General features: G+C 49.9%; 1 protein-coding gene across 2 annotated transcripts; it reads left to right on the plus strand.

The window, feature by feature from the left end:
* The first annotated feature begins 58 nt into the window (after positions 1 to 58).
* CENPO (centromere protein O) lies at positions 59 to 17,574 on the plus strand. Of its 2 annotated transcripts, none has more exons than XM_039531647.1 (7): positions 59 to 211; positions 2,003 to 2,163; positions 4,082 to 4,251; positions 4,675 to 4,804; positions 5,800 to 6,059; positions 7,547 to 7,718; positions 16,433 to 17,574. In XM_039531647.1, exons 2-7 carry the CDS (start codon positions 2,133 to 2,135, stop codon positions 16,555 to 16,557), a joined length of 888 nt encoding a protein of 295 aa, XP_039387581.1. In that variant the 5' UTR covers positions 59 to 211; positions 2,003 to 2,132; the 3' UTR covers positions 16,558 to 17,574. The 2 variants fall into 2 exon arrangements, with proteins under 2 accessions (XP_039387581.1, XP_039387580.1); XM_039531646.1 differs by having other exon boundaries at positions 60 to 211; positions 16,430 to 17,574.
* Positions 17,575 to 21,956: the final 4,382 nt, after the last annotated feature.

Here is a 21,956-nt window from a genome sequence, read left to right on the forward strand (position 1 = left end):
AAAGCGGGCGCCGCCATCTTGTTGTACGGTAACCGGAGAACGAGACAGCGGGCATGCCGGAAATAAACCCTGGGCGGGGCGTCTCGGGCACGCGTGCCGCGGGGCATGCTGGGAAAGAAAATAAAGGGCGTCTCGTGACGCATTTCCCGTGGAGTCGGTGCGCGGGAGGTTTGAGCGCGGGACCCGTAGCTGGTTTCCATGGTGCTCGCGGGTGAGTCCTGAAGCCGCTGTAGGAGGGTCGGTGTCCTTGTCCCCAGCGCGGGGTCCGGCCCGGGCTGAGTCCGCCCCCAACACCAGAGCCCCTCCTCCCAGGAGTCCCGCTCCCCCCCACCGCCACCGCCAGAACCCAGGAGTCCTGCCCCGCCCCCAACACCAGAGCCCCTCCTCCCAGGAGTCCTGCCCACCACCACCACCGCCAGAACCCAGGAGTCCTGCCCCGCCCCAACACCAGAGCCCCTCCTCCCAGGAGTCCTGCCCCCACCACCACCGCCAGAACCCAGGAGTCCTGCCCCCAACACTAGAGCCCCTCCTCCCAGGAGTCCTTCCCCATCCACCAGAACCCAGGAGTCCTGCCCTGCCCCCAACACCAGAGCCCCTCCTCCCAGGAGTCTCTGACTCCACCCCAACTGCCAGAACCCAGGAGTCCTGCCCCCCCCAACACTAGAGCCCCTCCTCCCAGGAGTCCTGCTTCCCCATCCACAGAACCCAGGAGTCCCCCAGCTCCCACCAACACCAGAGCCCCTCCTCCCAGGAGTTCTGACTCCACCCCAACTGCCAGAACCCAGGAGTCCTGTTCCCTCCTCCCCCCAACACCAGAGCCCCTCCTCCCAGGAGTCCTGACTCCTCCCCCAACTGCCAGAACCCAGGAGTCCTGCCCTCCTCCCCAACACCAGAGCCCCTCCTCCCAGGAGTCCTGCCCCCCCTCCCCACCAGAACCCAGGAGTCCTGCCCGCCCCACCAACACCAGAGTCCCTCCTCCCAGGAGTCTGCCCCCACCGCCAACCACCAGAACCCAGGAGTCCTGCCCGCCCCACCAACACCAGAGCCCCTCCTCCCAGGAGTCCTGCTTCCCACCCCATCCGCCAGAACCCAGGAGTCCTGCCCCCCAACACTAGAGCCCCTCCTCCCAGGAGTCCTGCTTCCCACCCCATCCACCAGAACCCAGGAGTCCCAGCTCCCACCAACACCAGAGCCCCTCCTCTCAGGAGTTCTGACTCCACCCCCAACAGCCAGAACCCCGGCGTCCTGTTCCCCTCCTCCCAACACCAGAGCCCCTCCTCCCAGGAGTCCTGCCCTCCAACCGCCAGAACCCAGGAGTCCCAGAGCCCCTCCTCCCAGGAGTCCTGCCCTCCAACCGCCAGAACCCAGGAGTCCCAGAGCCCCTCCTCCCAGGAGTTCTGTTCCCTTGCCCCCCAACTGCCACAACCCAGGAGTTCTGCCCACCTCCACCCCCAAACTTCCAGAATCCAGGAGTCCTGTCTCCCCACAGAACCCAGGAGTCCCAGCCCCCCAAACGCCTCCCTGAACAAGGATTAGAACCAGGGTCCCATAGGGCAGAGATCAGAACCCAGGAGTCCTGTGTCCTCCTCTTGGCCAGGGTCCAACGCCCACTTGCTTTAACAAGGTCACTCCAGTGAAGGCTGCTCTGAGGCATTTTCCTGCTCTGGGTGTTTGTGAAAGTGGCTTCTCTGCCCCCCCTCCCCCGCACCCCACCCTTCCCTGTCTGAGCAGCAGGAAGAGTCAATGGGACGCCTCATGAAAATAGATTGACATTGTTTTATACAATGTGCAGCTTCAGAAATCAACTTGGAAACATGGTGTCTGTGCTCTTGCTAGTGCCTTACAGTCCGCACCCATACCCAATGCCCTGGGAGAGGCATCCCTGATCCACAGCCACAGAAAAGCCGCAGGGGCAGGGATTTTCATGGGCTGGAATCATTGTACCATCTGATTCCTTCAGTAGACAACCCTAGAGTGTAAAAGAGGGATCTCTTCTTTTCAGCACAAAGAAGCTTGTGGTGGCCAAACCCCTAGTGCCTTTGTGGCGTAATTCCATGGGGCCAGTACCTACCACGAAGATCCTTCATTCCACACCAAGCTCTCTTGCCGTTGCCTAAGAACTAGACGTGACAATGGAAGAGGCGACTGCTTACCTGAGAGATGGTAAGTTGCTAGAGAACAGACCGCAGCTGCCTTCACCGTTAATGTGAAGCGATGACCTGCAGAAACTATGGGTCTTAAGTGTAAAGTGCTCTCCAGCTTGGTGAAAGTGATACACTCATTCAAAATCACTCCTTAAGATCCATTTCTGTCATAATAATAAAATCTAGCTCTTGTGTAGCACTGTTCTTCTGGAGATCTCCAAGTACTTTGCAAAGGAGGTAAAGATCATTATTCCTGTTTTACAGGTAGGAGAGTTGAGACAGGTGTGAAGTGACTTTCCCAAAGTCACCCAGGAGATCTGGGAGCCTGTGTTTCCTGAGGTCCAGTTCAGTGCACTAGCCACTAGCCCAGTGGCTTTCAAGTTGTGGGTCACAACCCAGTACTGAGTTGCAGCAGCTCTGGTCAGCACTGCCGATTGGGCCGTTAAAAGTCCCGTTGGTGGTGCTGCCCAGCTAAGGCAGGCTAGTCCCTACCTGTTCTGACACCGCACTGCGCCCTGGAAGCGGCCAGCTGCTGGTCCTGCGGGTGAAAGCTGTATGGAGCCACTTGTGTGCACCTCCACCTAGGAGCCAGACGTGCTGCTAGCCGCTTCCGGGGCGTAGCACGGCCGTGGTGCCAGGAAAGGCAGGAAGTCTGCCTTAGCACTCCCGCTGCGCTGCTGACTGGGAGCTGGCTGAGGTAACCTCAGGCCTCAATCCCCTGCCCCAAGCCTGAGCCCCTTCCTGTACCCCAAACTCCTCATCCCTGGCCCCACTCCAGTGCCTGCATCCAGAGCCTTAGCCCCCTGCTGCACCCCATGCCCCTCATCCCTGGCCCCAGCCCAGAGCCCCTCATTCCTGGCCCCTCCCTGCAGCCCTCGCCCCAGCACCTCAACTGTCTGCCCCAGCCCTGAGCCCCTCCCACACCCCCAAACCCCTTGTCCCCAGTTTGCCGTGGGTCGCGGACCTCAATAGTTTTCTTCAACTGAGTCGCCAGAAAAAAAAGTTTGAAAACCACTGCACTAGCCTACATTGCCTCAAGAAATTAGCCAGCTAGCAATGGCTACATCAAGGGACAATTAGGACTCAATCAAATATATATGACCAAAAAGCCCCTTAACTGTAGGTTTTCTCTTTCCCCTAACCTATGTAAGTATGTAGTGATTAGGGTCTCTTCATGTATCAGTACAGTGCCTAGCATGGTCTGGGTGCTACTATAATATAAATAGGCTTGGCAGAATCCAACCCCTCCCCCAATTTCGACAGTTAATATAGTTTTTTATTTTTAAGATTTTTATCATCGATAGTATCACTTTTATTTTTTAAACATTTGCTGGAAATTAAGGTGCGGGAGTAGGGCTAGGGTAGCACTGACTGGGGGCTGCTGGGGGTCCCAGACACCATGGCGCAAAGAAGGCTGCAGTCCTGGCCCAGTGGAACAGAGGCCCCCGGCCAGGACTACAAGGAGGAGGACGAGCCCCCAGCCATGAGGGAGGCCGTTCTGCTGCTGAATGGCTCCTGTGTGGGGTTGGAACCATTCAGCAGCGGGGTGGCCTCCCCCAACAGCTGGGGGCTTTACCTCTTCATCGCAGTCCTGGCCAGGGATCTCTGCTCCGCTGGGCGTGGGCCACAGCCTTCACTGCACCTTGTCCCTGCAGGGATTGGTTGTCATCAGCCCTGAGGCCATGCTGTCATGGGAGTGAAGGAGCTGGGTGGAGACACAGAGGACTCCCTGCATATCCCCAGGGCTGGTGACACCGGATCCCTGCAGGCACATCTTGAGGGGGCTGTGCGCCCTCTGACAGTTACAGATTTTTTTTGGTTGATTTCAGCATGTCAGCTGAAATAACTGACATCTATAGATTTTTTTAAATCCTGCCCAGGCTAAATATTAATAAATAATTGCAGACTGGATTTATCTGTTTCTTCTTTTCCTGGAGGGGTCCTATCCCATCTGGAAAAGCTAGAAGCTCATGCACGGAAACTAGCACTGAAGCAAGAAGAAACTCAACGGCAGCAGGAGAATTTGGTCAGGCTGAGAGCAAGAATCCAGGAGCTGAGACTCCAAAGAGATGAACTCCAGACCAAAGTGAACCTGCAGCAAGTTGCGGTAAGAATTAGGTGCTTGTCACGTACAAGTGGCAGAAGGTCGCAGACCGGCTTCTGTCCTTCCAGACTCTGTGATTAACGTATTTATGTTATTTCTCTAATACAACTAGCTGCTATTCTTTCCCTTCACCTTTTTTTTTTTAAATAACTTCATGGTGCTGGCTTGAGAAAACTCAAGACTGAAGTCCTGTTCACAGAGGAGGTGCAGCACTGCCATGCCCTGCTACTTACAAAGAAACTGTTGTGTCCCTATCCTAGAACTTTTTTCTTCTCCTGTCGCAAAACAGTATTCCAAGCAATCTGTCTTGCCCTGCTCTGAGCAGAGCAAATCCCTAGCAGCAGCCTGGGCCACCCTTGATCCAGTGAATACTTGCTGTTTCAGTGACTTCTGAGCTGCTTTTCTTTCGTGTCTTGTATTTTATAGCTCATCAGGCAGGAAGGAACCACCGGCAGTAAGGTGGAGCCCGTCCAAGCAGTGGAGACTGGAGGGCAAGCTCTGCTAAAATGGAAAGTGGAAAATGTCAAGGCCATGCTGCAAGCCTTTCATCTGACAGGTAAAGCCCTGAGATCTGTGCAAGCTCTGACTAGTGCTTGTATATGGGGCTGGTAGGTGTCCTTGATCCTGGCCACTGGTTTTATAGGGTTCTCATTTTGAAAGATGAACTTGATATCTAGCTGATTGTTTTCTATTAAAAGTGCTTCTATTGTGCTCTTAAATAACAGTCATTAAGAGTGTTGAGGTGCTAGAAAAATAACTGAGTTTTGAAAGAGATTAATTCATGTAGGGTTGATTCCCTTTGTCTCCTCAGATTCTCCATCCACCACTAGAGTCTTCCAGGATACTGGGTTAACACACTGTGTTCAGAACAAATTCTCATTGGCTGAGCCTTCCCTAAAGGCAGGATACTGTTTCTAATGTCTCTGAGCCTGTTCAAATTACTTCTTTAATGTGCAGCACTTTCACCACAATTTCCAGTTTCTCTAATTGAAATGTAATTAAACCAATCTTGCCACGATGCAGATGAGCTGATTAGGGGAGCATTTCCCAACCTTTTTGGATCACTGTGTATCAGTTTAATGAGTCTTGGACCTTGGCTATGCCAGCCAGAGCATGCTGCCTTCCTCGACTCAATTGTGCATTCTTGAACTCAACATTGAGTTTGGGCTTCTCCTGATGGTAAGACTGGTTTGGAGTAGTCAAGCTCCATAGCAGGCTAGAGTGCATGCACCTGTGTGGAAGGTGTGCAGAAACATACCAGGACCCAGCACAGAAGCTTAGTGGAAGAAGTTGGGAACCTAGATTACTGGCCACAAAATCCTGAACCCACTAGAAGATTGAGTGGAAGGTTATAAAAAATGATTCCAGGGTTCATGCCTCTTAATTCTTCCAAATCCTTAATCCTTTTAGGAGCCCTGTCTAATGACTAAATGTATGTAGTGTATTCCATATGTAGAACAACACAGTTAACCGTCCATGCCCCCTTAGCAAAGCTTCCTTACAATAGTGTTCTAGAATGGTGCTGAATAAACACCCCTTTTTGTACCCAAGGTCTTAGTGGGAAATTGACCAAACAAGGAGTCTGTTTCTGCATCAGCACTGCTTATGAAGGCACCTACCTGGACTCCTACTACCTGGACCTCCTCATACAGCAACCAGTCCAGATTCGTCACCACTCTGTCCCCATCTTTATCCCCTTGGAGCAAATAGCCAAGAAGTACTTGCAGACCAACATCAAATGCTTCCTGGCTTTGTTGTCTGATCACCTGAATGCTTATGCTGGAAGGAAATACCAGGCAGATCAGTTACAGGTACCAATGGCCCCAACAACCACAATCTATTCTTGATCCTTGTATGTAGCAAAAGGGAGATAAATGATATAGGAGGGTTCTCTACCCACATATATTTGGGGGAGTGAAGTTACAGTAAATGAGGTGGGAAGGACGCAAGATTGTGTGGTTTGAGAACCAGGGATCTGTGAGTTCTAATTCCATTTGTGACAGAGCCACTGGGTATGTGCTTAAGTAGGTCATTAAACCGTTCTACTTAGGTTTCCACATCAGTAAAATGCAGAACATGACGGTGTTAAGAGGGCTAATAATTTAACATTTAAGCTCTTTGAAGACATGTTAAGCAAGTATTGCATTCCAGGTATGCGTGGTGTGGGGGGAGAGTTAAACAAAGGAGATAGTGTGTGTTTAAATCTTAGAAACTGTGTTAGGCTGTAAATATCCTAAAAGCCTGTGGGCATCAGAGCTTGCATGGTATTTTTATGCAATGAAAATTGTGCAGAGAATTGTTTGTGTCAGAATCTGTATAGGAAGCTGTTAAGCCGTAGGTCCTATAGAGGAGCACTCAAGATTCCAGTTTTAGGTGTTGCATTGCTAATTATAGCATGAAATATGAACTCACTTGAAGACCAATGGAAATATGTCTTAAATGTGTTAGTATGCGTCACTAAAATATATACATTAGAATAAGGTAATTCTCTAAGCAAAAAACTTCATTAACATGGAGTTTAGTTTGGAAATACACCCCTTTTGAAAACCAAAAGCAAAACTCATTGGCTTTAGAAAAATAAACATGTGCAAGTCAGGAAGCTTGGAGTTAAGATTCCACAAACAACTTTTACTCTGTTCCACCCCATATCCAACACACAGTCCATCTATATCCCTGAGAGACTCAAACGTGTACCTCTTCTAGATTTCCAGTATAAGCCATGTATCACTGGTGTACGGTCTCATATTCTGCCAGCTAAGCATCCAGCTATTACATGGTGGGCACTAATCTCTCTATAGCCCCTTCTCCAAGCTGCCCCGATTCTCTAATATTTTCCCTGTTACCTTTTGTACACAGAACAGACATGTTCCTCTCCTCCTCCCACCTGCCCTCTATGCTCAGTATTGCAACATCTTCATGTCTTTTTATCAGCAAATGCCCTCTGCTATTAACCATTCAGCTAAAATCATAGTCCGCCATGTTCACTCTGTCTCCTGAATACAAATGCCACAATCTTCATCTGTTACAGGGATGATGTTCCATGTGTCAAGATACAGGGTGGGGTAGATTTAAGGTGTTTTGTGTAGTCTAAACTTCAGGTTTCCTGACTTGAAATAAAAAATGTGCCAGCTCTGCTGTTTTTACTGTGAGGTTTTTGTTTGAGGTATGTACAATATGTTTCCAACCTTAAATCTGTCAGACCTAAGCGTGTTCAAGATTTAGCAGAATGGGAGAAATCCCAGCCTCACTCTGAGTCCCTTTCATAGTTTAGTGCTTCTGTTTGTCTTCATCCCTCCAGGACCATTATTCAGCCTTTCTCAAAGGAACCTTGCAGAGAAACTCGTTGCATAATGTACTGTTCTTTAATTATGATGTGGAAACAGAAAGCAAGACCTTTCCATTCAGAGCAAAGCTGGTTTATGGCGATCTCACCCGTAGTCTTCCAACTGAGGCCACTATTACATGTAAAGGTAAAATAAGGACATCTGTGTCCATTCAGAGAGCATTTGTATGGGAGCAAGATCAGAGCAAAACAGTCTGCATTGGGGCTTTCGCAGTCTGTTTGGGATCATATTACCATTGTTCACTATTTGAACTTCAGGACAAGAAAGAAATGAGCAGCTTATTTTATTTCTTGAGCCCTGTGGAAAAGCAGGCCACGTGATTCCTGTGTAGCTGGAGCTTTGCTCCGAAGAGGTTGTGGCCTCAAGCTATAAACGTTTTACAGACTTGCTACAGCTCTCATCTTAGCCGGGCTGTAAGACGATTCTGGATCGTTACGGGCGTTGCTGGGTCTGAGGTGTATGGGGAACCAGGACTGGAATGAGAGAGTGTGCAGGAGTGGACATACAAATAATCTCAGAAAGATGCATGTTAATTTGTTACCTTGAATAAATTCAAATAGCAGAAAAATGCTAATATTCATAGATTATGAAGGCCAGAAGAGACCGTTTTGGTCATGTAGTCTGATCTCCTGTGTAACACAGGCCAGAGAACTTCCCTGAATTAATTCCTGCTTGAACTAAAGCAGATGTTTTTAGAAAAACATCCAGTCTTGATTTATGAATTGCCCATGACGGAGAACCTTCCACGTGTTGCTCTGGTCCCCACAGGAACGTATAAAGCTCTGTGCCAAGCACACAGGCCAGGCCAACCTGTATTCTAACAGCTGAGGCCCCTGCCATGTTACAACTCAATTCCCCTGAAAGAGGAAAGTTTGGAGGATAGAGGGGCTCATAATGAATTCAGAAGTGTGTGCACTCTCAGCCAGAGTTACAACGTGCTCAAGTATCCCATCTGTAATCCATTGTAGTAAAGATTATCCCATGGTTTCTCTCCACACTTTTATGAAAGCCTTGGGATTGGGAAACTTTCTCTCTGGGTGAGGAAGGAGGAAGAGCTTTCATTGTGAATAAGATTTGATATTGTGTGGTTTTGAAGGCCCTGGCCTCTACAGTATACTAGAAAGCAGGTGGTGGCACAAGGAGAGACAGACAGTGTGGTTATGGCTCTCTCCTGAAACATGAAGGATAATATGAAATATAGTGACAGAAAGCTTTGTGCCTGGGAACGGTCTGCCTGTCCTCCCCCACCTCTTCAGGAAATCTGTCCTTCCTCCTCCATCATATTATTATTTGTTTGTTTCTATTATCATAGTCTTGGACCAGGACCCTGTTGTGCTAGGAGCTGTACAGGCATAGCACAGAGACAGTCCCTGCCCCCAAAGAGCTTACAATCCAAATATACGACAAGAGAAAACAGACTGACGGGTGAATGCAGGGGAATCATGAGATAATGCCAGACAGCAGGCCACCCTCTCCTGATATTGTAAAGCCTTTGAGGCAGGGACCATCTCTTATCCAAATTTGCAATGATATAATTGTTTTATAGTCAGATGATAGTGTGTATCATAGTACAGTCTCCCCATCAGTTTGTGATGGGTTGCCATAAATGATAAGGGTTTGTCTAAGAAATAAGATGGTTACTCACCTTTGTAACTGTTGTTCTTCGAGATGTGTTGCTCATATCGATTCCAATTAGGGTGTGTGCACGCCCTGTGCACGATTGTCGGGAGATTTTTACCCTAGCAACGCTCGGTGGGTCGGCTGAGGCGCCTCCTGGAGTGGCGCCTTCATGGAGCCAGAGATATGCCCCGGCCGACCCAGCGCCCCCTCAGTTCCTTCTTGCTGGCTACTCCAACGGAGGGGAAGGAGGGCGGGTTTGGAATGGATATGAGCAACACATCTCGAAGAACAACAGTTACAAAGGGGAGTAACTGTCTTCGAGTGCTTGCTCATATCGATTCCAGTTTGGTGACTCCCAAGCCTTACCTAGGCGGTGGGGTCGGAGTGAGATGTCGCAGAGTGAAGGACCGCTGAACCAAATGCAGCATCACCCCTGGACTGCTGCACTATCGCATAGTGGGTGGCAAAGGTATGTACCGATGACCAAGTCGCTGCCCTACATATCTCCTTTATGGGCACGTGTGCAGGAAAGCAGAGGATGAAGCTTGAGCCCATGTGGAGTGGGTGGTAAGGTGCGTAGTTGGGACACCAGCCAAGTCATAGCGCACACGGATGCATGATATGATCCAGGACAAGATGTGCTGGGAGGAGACCAGAAGGACCTTTATCCGGTCTGCCACCGCAACAAACAGCTGCAACATTTTCCTGAAAGGTTTTGTTCACTCAGTGTAGATGGCCAGGGCCCTGCGAATGTGCAGGGAATGCAGCTGTTGCTCCCATCGAGAGGCGTGCGGCCTCAGGTAGAAGACAGGGAGGAAGATGTCCTGGTTGACATGGAAGGTAGACACCACCTTAGGGAGGAAGGCTGGGTGAGGTCGCACTGTACCTTGTCCTTGTGGAACACCGTATACAGTGGTTCCAATGTGAGCGCCCTGAGCTCAGACACTGCCTTGCTGAGGTGAGAGCTACGAGGAAGGCTGTCTTCCAGGAAAGGTACAGGAGCAAGCATTGGCCATCGGCTCGAATGGGGCACCCATGAATCTGGATAGGACCAGGTTAAGATCCCACGTAGGGACAGGCTGTCGAATTCATGGGAACAGGCGCTCCAACCCCTTGAGAAATCTATGGGATTGGAGAAGACCGAACACCCATTTTCGCCCAGGTGGAAAGACGAAATAGCTGCCAGGTGCACTCTGATGGATGATATTGCCAAGCTCTGCGGCTTTAAGGACAGGAGGTAATCCAAGATGATAGGTACTGATGCCTGTAGGGGGTTGTATGATTCCAGGCGCACCAGCAGGAAAAACGCTTCCACTTGCATAAGTATGTGGACCTGTTAGAGGGCTTCCTGCTACCCAGAAGGATCCGCTGAACCAAGCGAGAGCAGCACAGCTCAGATTGATTTAGTCATGTAGCATCCACGCTGTGAGGTGGAGAGAGAGCAGGTCAGGATGACAGAGTCGTCCATGGTCCTGAGTGATCAGGTATGGTCACAGCGGGAGTGGAATCGGAGTGTCCTCCGACAGCTCTAGGAGAGTGGTGTACCAGAGCTGTCTGGGCCACGCCGGGGTGACCAGAATCATACGGGCTTTGTCCCTGCTCAGCTTGATCAGGACCCTGTGGACTAGCGGGAATGGAGGAAAGGCGTAGCACAGGTGATCCTTCCACTGAATTAGGAAGGCATCCAACAGGGAACCCGGAGAGCACCTTTGGAGAGAGCAGAACACCTGGCATTTCCGATTCTCGCGAGAGGGGAATAGGTCTATCAGGGGAAAGCCCCACTTCGGGAAGACAGAGTGGATGACGTCCAGGTGAACCGACCACTTGTGAACCTGGAATGATCTGCTGAGGTGGTCCGCTAAGGTTTTCTGGACTCCTGGGAGAAACGACACCACCAGATGGATTGAGTGGGCTATGCAGAACTCCCACAGACGAATCCCCCCTCTGTCAGGAGGACATGATCGGGCTCCCCCTTGCTTGTTGATGTAAAACATGGCCGTAGTGTTGTCTGTGAGGACTACAACACAGCGGCCTTGAATGCACTCTCAGAATGCCTGACACGCCAGGCGCACTGCTCTGAGTTCCCGTACATTGATGTGCAGGGGTAACTCTCTTGCCAACCGTAGCCCTTGTGTATGGAGGTTCCCGAGGTGGGCTCCCCATCCCAGGGATGACGCATCCGTGACTAGGGACACCGAGGACTGCAGGGCGTGAAATGGCACCCCTTGGCACACTGGTTTGGGGTCCATCCATCAGCCTAGAGAGGCTAGTACCCCTGGCAGGATGGTAACCAAGCTGTCCCGACCTGGTCGGTAAACTGATAGCCAGGCTTGGAGTGGACGTAGTCGCAGCCTGGCATGCCTGGTCACATACGTGCAAGAGGCCATGTGCCCCAGGAGGCATAGGCATGTTTTCACGGTCAAGGTCGGGAAGCTTTGCAGACTGTGGATGATGTTCACCAGGGATTGAAAGCATGCTTCTGGCAGAATCGCCCGGGCCTAATACCCGAGTCTAATACTGCTCCGTTGTCGACAAAGGGAGGCAGCCACCACAGCCATGCACTTAGTAAACACCCTGGGGGCCGTGGACAGGCCAAAAGGAAGGACGGTGAATTGAAAGTGCTGTTGATTGACCACAAAGCAAAGGAAGCGTCTGTGCGCTGGGTAGATCGCAATGTGGAAGTATGCGTCCTTCATGTCGAGGGCGGCGTACCAGTCTCCAGGATCTAGGGAAGGAATAATGGTCCCTAGTGAGACCATGCGGAACTTCAACTTTACCATGAATTTGTTGAGGCCGCGTAGGTCCAGGATGGGCCAAAGCCTGCCCTTGGCCTGGGGGATTAGGAAGTAGTGGGAGTAAAAACCCTGGCCCTTTGACTCTCCTGGAACCTCCTCTATTACTCCCAAAGCTAGGAGTCATAGCACCTCCAGTAGAAGAAGGTGCTCATGAGAAAGGTCCCTGAAGAGGGATGGGGAAAGTGGAGGAGGGGGGGAAGGGAAGCAAATTGGAGGGAGTATTCCCTTTCCACCATGCGTAGGACCCAATGGTCTGATGTTATGTAGGACCACGCATGGAGGAAATGGGAGAGATGATTTTGGAAAGGTGGGGAAGGATCCTGAATGGAGACTGGTGCTCCATCCTTGGGCGCACCTTCAAAAGTTCTGCTTAGGCCCTGCCGATGGCTTGGGAGGGCCCTGGCCTTGGCTGGCTTGGTGTCCAGTTTTTCTTTTACTACCTCGGCCACGTCTTCTAAAGAAGTCCCGTCTTGGCCGAGGGGGAGGGTAGGATCTCTAAGGCTGCAGTCTGAAGGGCCTTCTCTGTGTTACTGGGGTATGCATTCCCAGAGTGCGCATGATAATTCTCTAGTCCTTCAGACTCTGCAGCCTTGAGTCTCTCTTCTTGGAGAATAGGCCCTGGCCATCAAAGGGCAGGTCCTGGAGGGTCTGCTATAAGTCTGGTGGTAAGCCAGAAGCCTGCAGCCATGAGATGCAGCGCATGGCTATGCCCGAGGCCAGGGTCCTAGCTGCCGAGTCTGCAGCATCCAGAGAACTTGTAGGGAGGTTCTTGTCACCTTCTTGCCTTCCTCTACTAGAGCCCCAAGTCTCTGGACTCCTGTGGAACCAACTCTTTGAATTTCTCCATAGAGTGCCACGAATTATAGTCAGATCGGCTCAGGAGTGCCTGCTGGTTGGCCACCCTGAGCTGCAAGCCTCCAGCCGAGTACACCTTGCGCCCAAACAAGTCTAGGTGTCTAGCGTCCTTTGATTTAGGCACCGGGGCCTGCTGACCATGCTGCTCCTTCTCGTTGACCAAAGCCACGATAAGGGAGCACGGTTGAAGGTGCATGTAGAGGTACTCGTATTCCTTTGAGGGGACAAAGTACTTCCTTTCCACCCCCTCGACCGTAGGTGGAATAGAGGCTGGCGATTGCCTGATTGTCTTGGCATTGGCCTGTATGGTTCGTATGACGGGGAGGGGTCACTCTGGATGGTGCCTCCACACACAGAATGTCCACCACGGGGTCCTACCTCCACCACCTCCTCTACCTGGAGGTTCCTATTGCACATCACCCTGCAGAGCAGTTCCTGGTGGGCACGGAGGTCCATAGGAAGAGGGCCTGAAACTGTAGACCCCGCCACTGCCTCATCAGGTGAGGACGAGGAATATACCCCCAGGACTAAGGGATCCTGCGCGAGGTTCTCTTGTGGAGGTCCTTGTTGCTTAAGGTCCACCACGCTAGGAGCGTGGGCCTGTATTGGCGCTGGAGCAGTCACCCGGGTGGGGGGCAATACACAGTGGCCTCCGCTACTCGGGGCTCCAAAGGGGTGGAACGGGAAGCCCCTGAAGGAACCCCCTGGGCCTGATTGGTATGGTATCGATATGAGCAACCCATCTCGAAGAAGAACTAGGAGTTCCTCTTGATCCAAAGCAGTTACGTGGTTTGCACTGTCTGGCAGCTTGTTGACTCTGATTCTGCTTTCTGTGGATTTTCCCAGGATCTCCCTGTACTGCAGGTTTACGTACAAGGAATAGGCAAAAGGCTTCATGGTTAAAAAGCAGCCAGTTTGTGGCCCCTGCTCCCTATCTGTGCTTTGTAGCAACACTTACCTCCTGTGGGTGAGGTGAGGGTTAGTGGGTTAATGCGAGGCTTTAATACAGGGGTCGGCAACCTATGGCACACGTGCCAAAGATGGCACGCGAGCCAATTTTTAATGGCACGCTGGTGCCTGCTGGGACCCCAGTGTATCATTAAAAATCCTGCCGTCGCAGCAAGCTGCAGGGTCTGTGCTCCAGGGCTGGAGCGCCGGGCCGAGCGCAGCAAGCCGCCGGCCCCTCCCCCGCCTTTCCCCCCCTTCCCCATGAGCCATGCCGCCGCGTACAGCACTCTGGGGGCTGGGGCTGTGCACTCCCGTGGGGCAGCATTTGGCTCCATGGGGAGGGAAGGACGCTCCCCGCTCATCCGGAGCCCCGCCCCTCCCCTCAGAGCGCTGCGCGCACGGCGGCAGGACTCCAGATCAGCGAGGAACCTCATGGTAAGGGGTCTGGGTCCGGGGAGGGGGTTGGATAAGGGGTGGGGGCAGTCAGGGGACAGGGAGCAGGATGGGTTGGTGGGATCCCAGGGAGTGGTTAGGGGTGGGGTCTCTGGTGGGGGCAGTCAGGGAGCAGGGGCATGGGAGTCCCTGGGGTCTGTTAGGGGATGGGGAGTGGATAGGGGTCAGGGTATTCAAGGGACAGGGAGCAAGGAGGGTCCTGGGGAGGCAGTTAGGGAGGGGGGGGTCTCTGGAGGGGATGGGCAAGGGACAAGGAGCTGGGGGGGGTTGGGAGTTCGGGGGGGCTGTCAGGAGGTAGGGGTATGGAGAGGGGTTGGGCAAGCAGGGAGCAGGGGGGTGTTGTATGGGTCCAGAGTTCTGGGAGTCCTGTCGGGGTGGGGAGCGGTTAGATAGGCATGGGAGTCCAGGGGGTTCTGTCTGGGTGCGGGGGTGTGGATAAGGGTTGGGGCAGTCAGGGGACAGATAGGGGGTAGGGTCCTAGGGGGGCAGTCAGGGGACAAGGGGCAGGGAGGCTTAGATAGGGGTGGGGTCCTAGTCGGGACAAGGAGCGAGGGGAGTTGAGGGTTCTGGGGGGGCAGTCACCCAGCCCTCTGCCCTGAGCCCTGTACCACCCAGCCCTCTGCTGACTCCTTCACCCCCCCCCACATGACCCCAGCCCTGACTCTGGCACCCCCATACATACCCAGCCCCCCTACCTTGACACCTGCACCCCCCCACATGTGCCTAGCCCTCTGCCCTGACTCTTGCACCCCCCACATCTCCAGCCCCAGCTGGGGTCCCGGCCGCAGGCCCCACTCAGCCCATTGCTGGCTTAGATGAACAGAACCCCAGACCAGCAGTAGGCTGAGCGGGCCGGCAGCATAAGATCAACATTTTAATTTAATTTTAAATGAAGCTTCTTAAACATTTTGAAAACCTTGTTTATTTTACAATACAACACTAGTTTACAAGTCTATATATTATATAACTAGAGAGAGACTTTCTAAAAAACATTAAAATGTATTACCGGCACGCGAAACCTTAAATTAGAGTGAATAAATGAAGACTAGGCACAGCACTTCTGAAAGGTTGCCGACTCCTGCTTTAATATTTCCCTGGCAATTATCTTGCAGAAGGACCCTGCAGCTGAGCCGGCTGCGCGGGGAGCTCCGACTCTTCTGCTCTGCACCTGGTCCAGTGACGGGCTAGATAGAGCTCCGGGGAGAGGAGCCGCTCGAGCAATCTTAACCAGTTGCTGGTTGTCTGGAGGCCCCATTGGCCAAACAGCAGAGCTGGTGTGGAACTGAGGCCCAGCTCTGCAGGCGGAACTGTGTCTTCCCCCTCTGGTGCTGTGAGTGGTAGAGGGGAAGCAGGAGTCTGCTGCTCCTGGAGCTTGTTCTTCCCTTCTCCCCCCACATTCAGCCCTCTGCAGATGAAGCTGTAGCCTTTGCTCAACAAGTTCAGATACTACCGTTCTGGGCACCGGTGTCTGACAGATAAGCTGCTCTCCCGGCCCTTCCCTCCCGTTTACACACCCTGAGCCGTGACTAGGGTTGCCACCCATCCAGGTTTCCTGGATGGTCCAATTTTTGGCTTCTGTGTCCAGGTGTCATTTAGGGTTGCCAGGTGCCTGGTTTTCAACTGGAAAGTCCAGTTAAAAAGGGGACCTGGCAACCTAAATGGCACCCGAACCAAAGTCCAGTTACTGTGGGGCATGGGGAGGTATCATGTCATTAAAGTTCCTACTCAGCTGGGGCTGCCTTCTATCTGCAGGCAGGCTCCTTGAGAAGATCCTGCAGCGATGGGGGGAGGAGGGGAGAGGAGCATGTGACAGGCGGGACCTTGGGGGTGGGGGAGGGGAGAGGCAGAGCAGGGGTGGGGCCTCAGGCATCCAGTTACCAGCAATTAGGAAGGTGGCAACCCTACCTGGGCTGTCTCAGTGCCAGGAAAAAGTGGGCCTGGAGCCATTTCCTCTCCAGTGCTGGGAGAGACACCCACTCAGAGCCGCTGCTTGTCAGGGGAGACAGGGAGTGGAGAGAGTAAGGAAGGTGGAAGGGAGGGTAACAGATGAAACCAGATGGGACTCCCAACATGTGCGGAGGAGAGAAATCAGAAGCAAGGAGCTTTATGTTAGGGGTAATACTGAGTTCCTTACAGCTACACTGATTTGCTGGTTTCTCTCTGAAGCAGGAGATGTTTCTGACTCTCTGGTGGAGAAGACAGCAGCTCATTCAAACTTGTTCCGCCACACGGCTCTGCACAAAGCCTTCGATTCCTTCAAAAGAGCAGCAGAAAGTCTGGATCAAACAGCGTAAGCAGACGGCGTCCTGTTCCCAGATCAAATGCGCTTACTGTGCCTTCTGATCGCTGCAAAGCTCCCTGGGAGGTTGCTGCTGTGTAAATGCTTTTTAGACTGGACTGCAGCAGAGTTTCGGGAAGATGCCTGCGGAATAGCTAAACCAGTTCATAGTACTGAGAACACTGGCTTCTTGAGCAGCCTTTAGATGCCTGGTCTCCGCATATCCTTCTAGAGCTCCTCTCCTCCGGCGTGTTGCTAAAGGGTTGCTGTCAGACTAACATAGTTACTACCATGGCTCCATAATACTTCACCAGACTGGACAGCAGACAGACACAGGAAATCCATCTCTCCACTGGAATGGGAAACCAAAAAGACTTTCAGAGTTGTCAGGTAAACTTTACAAAAGTCTAACAAAACGTAGCCCTAGTGAAAGCTGTCAGGGAAGCGGTCCTGGGGTCTACAGTCTTCCCTGTATCCCTCCACCGCTGGTATCAAATGGTGTGGAGTTGGTGTAAGCTTCCTCTAGGTTGCTTTGCAAATGGCATGGTTGGTTCTAGGCCTCATGCTGCTGAGATTATCAACGAAGTCTCCAATTCTGCAACTGGCTTCATGCAGGACAACCTCCATGACCTCCGTAGGGCTCTGTACAGGTGCAGTGTTCCTGCTGCATAGGTCAGGCTTATGTTAGCAGTTAGTGCTGACTGTGGTAGTGGATTCTGTGACAAGCCACTTACCCTTTGTGAGATGGACTATGGGCTTGACTACACTGTGCATTGGTACGCACCAAAGTAAACTTTAGTGTGCACTAGAATTTACACCCCTCTGGTGTGGACTAAACCACTGTGTAGACAAGCTTGAAGATCCTCCAAGATGGATACTAAACCACCATCCTGTAATAACGTTTGGTTACTTCCAGCATCAACTAAATTTAAATCAAGTGTGCACACTTTGGTGTTAATATAACTGTGGTTAAATCACCAATGCATTCATTTAAAAAAAAAAAAAAAAAAACCTTCAGAAAAAAATTACAACTGACAACAGCTGTGAAAACCTGACTTTTCCCTGCATTCCCATATTGAGCTACTTCCTTTGTGTCCCGGCTTAGATGAGACTTTGGGCTTCCTTTTTCAAATTCATTATTAATGGCACTTTCACTTTTTAACTTGTTACTAAATATGCCTCATGATTAAAAATGCAATAATCTTAAAAAATCTAATTTACTTTTCACTATGGCGGTTGGCAATTATTTCTCTCAAACCTGATGAGTGATATTTGACTAGGAAATTTTTCTTCCCATTTGTCATGCACCATAGAATCATAGACTGTAAGGTCAGAAGGGACCATTATGATTGTCTAGTCTGACCTCCTGCACAACGCGGGCCACAGAATCTCACCCACCCACTCGCATAACAACCCCCTGATCTATATCTGAGCTATTGAAGTCCTCAAATCGTGGTTTAAAGACTTGAAGGTGCAGAGAATCCTCCAGCAAGTGACCCATGCCCCACGCTGCAGAGTGTTGTCAGAGTGTTACCGGTGTGGTGCTCTGCTTTCTCCAATGTTGATATCACTCGGCTGCGTGCGTGTGTTCCCTCTGAGTGCTGCCCCAGCTCTGCAGATAGCTGACACAGCAGACCCGACAAGAACCCCCAATAACCACAGAGTCTAGTAAGATGCAAAGTCACGTCAGCTAGGTTTATTGCGATCCTGGACACAATGGCAGTTCCCCGTAGATTACTTAGTCTACCGGGCATACTACGAGAAAGTGCCTCTTGGCAATGGACCCGGCTCAGTCAGTGGCAGGACTTTCCACTGCCCCCTCGGCCGGACAAAGACACTGCCCCAGGGATGCATTCTTATACACAGGTACAAACAAGCTACACATCGCTCCTGACGTATGGAGGTGCAACCCCTCTACGTAGTAAGGTGCCGCCTCTCACCTTGTACATGTTGGTTTGAACAAAACAACTCTACCCATCGTATTAGCCTTTTGCCCCTGTCATTGGGATGGGTCGGCCTGTTCTTTATCTGTGTGGAATGTGCAAGTATGTGAATGTTCTGATATCTAGTGTCCAGTACCTTTTAGGTACGTATCTTCTTGCAGCATCAGCCCTTTCCTTGCCAGCTTCTGTGAGCAGGGCCTGCCTCTGGCTCACAGCTTCACTTTGCTTTGTTAGCAAAGTCTTGACCATTACTTTAGTTCAGGCCTCAGGCCTCATACCGGGCCTCTGATACCAAGGTTTATATCTTAGGGCCTCCTCTTACTACAGAGCAAATACAGCATCTGTGGGGTAAGTGACTGTCTGCAGTGTGTGTTTGTTTGTGTTTGGGGGTTACTTGCTGAGCTTGTGTTTGTCAGTATGTTTGGTTGGTTGAAGGACCGTGTGCTCTGGCTGGCAGTTGGAGGCCCTGAGCTTCAAAGGAAGGTTTGAAAGCTCGAAGACTCTGGTAATTGGCTGAGCCTTAATCAGTGGGCGGGGCATTCACTCAGGCCAGGGCTTTATAAAGCCACGCACAAGTGACCAGGGGCTGCTAACAGGGAGTTTCACAAGGGAGTTTGGAAGGGGAGTGGGAGTCCCTTGTCAGCCCTAACCCCTTCCCTGTAGTCCCCTTAAAACCTATAAACCAAACTACATTCCAAAACCTCGTTCTGTAAACCACCCTTCCATTAACTAGGAGACAATGCAGGCAGAAGCCCAGCAGCAGAGTGGGGGCTATCCAGTTTATTGCACTGAGTGTTGCATATATGATTACCTGCCCTGTGGGCGGGTGGCGTATGTGTGCAGTCGGTGCAAGGAGCTCCTGGCCCTCAGAGACCATGTACGGGCTTTGGAGGCCAGGGTGGCGGAACTGGAGGAGCTGAGAGAGGCAGAGAGGTATGTTGATGAGGCTTTCCGGGACACTGTAGAATTGTCCCACCTCCGCTCAGACAGCCCCTGCGCTGTTGAGGAGGAAGAACGGCCCAGGGAAGCAGAGCAGTCAATAGGAGCAGAGGGAAACCTTCCCATAGTTGGTAACTGTAAACCTGTCATAGACTTAAAATTCCTGGTGAGTAGACAAAATAAAAAGACATTTTCTAAATGACAATGCGTCTATTGCAGCCAGCCTTGTAAAAGAATCCTTTTAGTGTCAGGAGATAATGAAAATACGTGTTACCTATGACTCAGTTAAAAAAACGATGTCATGACCTGGCAGTTTCTTTTGAGTGCTGACACATCCATGTATTGCACAGATTAGGACGGGAATCTTGTAAAGGTAAAAGGAGTCCTCATTCTGTATTGTTGCTCAGCTAGGAACTGTAATTGTAAGTTTCTTGCAAGTTGTGAATAGTAGCAGGGGGCCATGAACAGCTTGGAAACCTATATTTTTTTTCATTTTTTTAATGCAAATTACACTTGTAAGTAAAAGAAAAATCACTTTTGTTAAATATATGTTCAGAATTAACAAACGCAAAAAAGAAAAAAAGACACATTTGGATTGTAACTCTTGCCTTCTGAATATTTAGCTTTATAACAAACACCCAGCCTAGAAAAATAATATTCATTGCTGGATTTTGAGGCGGATACAGCTGTACACATCAAAAATGTCATTCCAGATATTCTCACACTACTGTGCTCCAAACTGCTTCCAAAACATCATCCTTTAGTGTAGTAGTCAACAGTCCTGAAATACTAGTGCTTTCACTGCAACTTAAGCAGGAATATGAATGCCTACTTTATATATGTGTATATATCTCTATATACTTGAGCGTATGTATACATATGTGTGGACATATGCAATATATAAATATACACACTGATAATACAGCACTTACATAGTAATTCTAAGCACTGCTCAAACATTAATTAATCCTCACAATCACTATGTCAGGTAGTTATTATTATTCACATTTTATAGTTGGGGGAACTGAAACAGAGAGATGTTAAGGACAAACTTTTCTAACTTGGATGCCTAAAATTAGGCTCCTAAATCTATGCTGAGGCACCTAAATAAATTGCTTGACTTTCAAAGGTGCAGAGCACTAATAGCTCCCATTCAATGTGAATGGAAAGTCAACGCAAGACATGACTGCTCATTATTCTTGAAAATCAGGCCACTGTTTTGGTGCCTAAATACTAGAGATGGTCAAAAAAACTGTAAATGAAAAATGCAGTTGTGTTAAAATCAAAATGCTTCATTGGAACAATATTTTTGAGAGGAAGAAGTGAAAATGAATTGTTTTGACTTTCTCATTTTGTTTAGACATTTTGATTAATTTCATTTGGACTTTATATATATATATATAAAATTTAATTTTTAATCAAATATAAAAGTCTAAAGGAAATAAATCAGTATGATCAAAACAAAATGATTCAACAGCAACAACATGTTTCAGTGGCCTCAACTCAAAATTTGTCAGATATTTTGTTTTGCAAGAAATCTCTGCTTTTTTTTCTGATTCCGAATGAAAAAAGTTTGAACTGTCAGAATTTCCCATAGAGGTCTTCTAAATATAGATTATGGGGGGGTCTAAGTTTAGGCACCTGCATAGGAATTTTTTTGAAGAAGACACCAATTCAGCCAAAGACATTAAGAATGGTTTTTAAGGGGTTTGCTGGTCCAGGACCTAAGTGACTTGTCTTTGCTCACATAGCTTATCAGGAACTCAGGAATTCCTGGCTCTTAGCCCCATGTTCAAGCCATAACATTCTGCATCTTCCTTCAATATATGTAGGTGTGTATCATATATACATACATGCACACACGCATACACACACACACACACATAGAAAATCTTACAGAATTAATGTAAGTATAATTTCTAAACCTGTCTTGTATCTTATTTTTAGAGGGGAATGCTTGTTCCACTGTCACTGTCCAGATTTATTGTTTGTGACAGCAATGGATAAGTAGAGTTAGTGCACAGGACAATGGTACCTATAAGCCACAGAGACTGTGAAAGTTTGGCACGCTACAAAAAGAGTCACTTTGTGACAATGTTGCACCTTTCCAAGCACTGAACACTCATGCCCTCAAGGACACGTGGCTGGCAGGTGTGTGTGGCAGCTATGTGCATTTGTCTGTGCAGTTTCTGAGCAAAGAAAGAATGACAATTCAAGTTCTGAAAAGCCTGAGCAAAATCTTTTTTTCTAATGAAAGCTGCCTAAGTGCTTGAAAATACAGATCCAATTCAGAACAAAACAAATGTTCCTATGAAGTCAGAATATGTCATAAACTCATTGACCTACTAGTAAAATCCCCAAAGGCATCTTGTTGCCAGCTACATAACAGCACAGTTTTATTGAACCACAATTTTACAGGAAGATAAAATACACATTCTAACACACAACGGATCCCCAAATATACCACAAAAAGATCTTCAATATTTCACCAATGCAGCTAGTCCGTCCCCGCTCTACGCCAACCAAAACAAAC

The sequence above is a fragment of the Mauremys reevesii genome, linkage group 3 (genome assembly GCF_016161935.1).
Source record: "Mauremys reevesii isolate NIE-2019 linkage group 3, ASM1616193v1, whole genome shotgun sequence".
Taxonomy (NCBI): Eukaryota; Metazoa; Chordata; order Testudines; family Geoemydidae; genus Mauremys; species Mauremys reevesii.

Bases quoted from the DNA above. Each gene is read 5' to 3' on its own strand.
- CENPO (XM_039531646.1), top strand. From the start codon at position 2,133: ATGGAAGAGGCGACTGCTTACCTGAGAGATG. The intron at 2,164-4,081 runs GTAAGTTGCTAG...CTTTTCCTGGAG, and splicing joins GACTGCTTACCTGAGAGATG to GGGTCCTATCCCATCTGGAA. The intron at 6,060-7,546 runs GTACCAATGGCC...TCATCCCTCCAG, and splicing joins ACCAGGCAGATCAGTTACAG to GACCATTATTCAGCCTTTCT.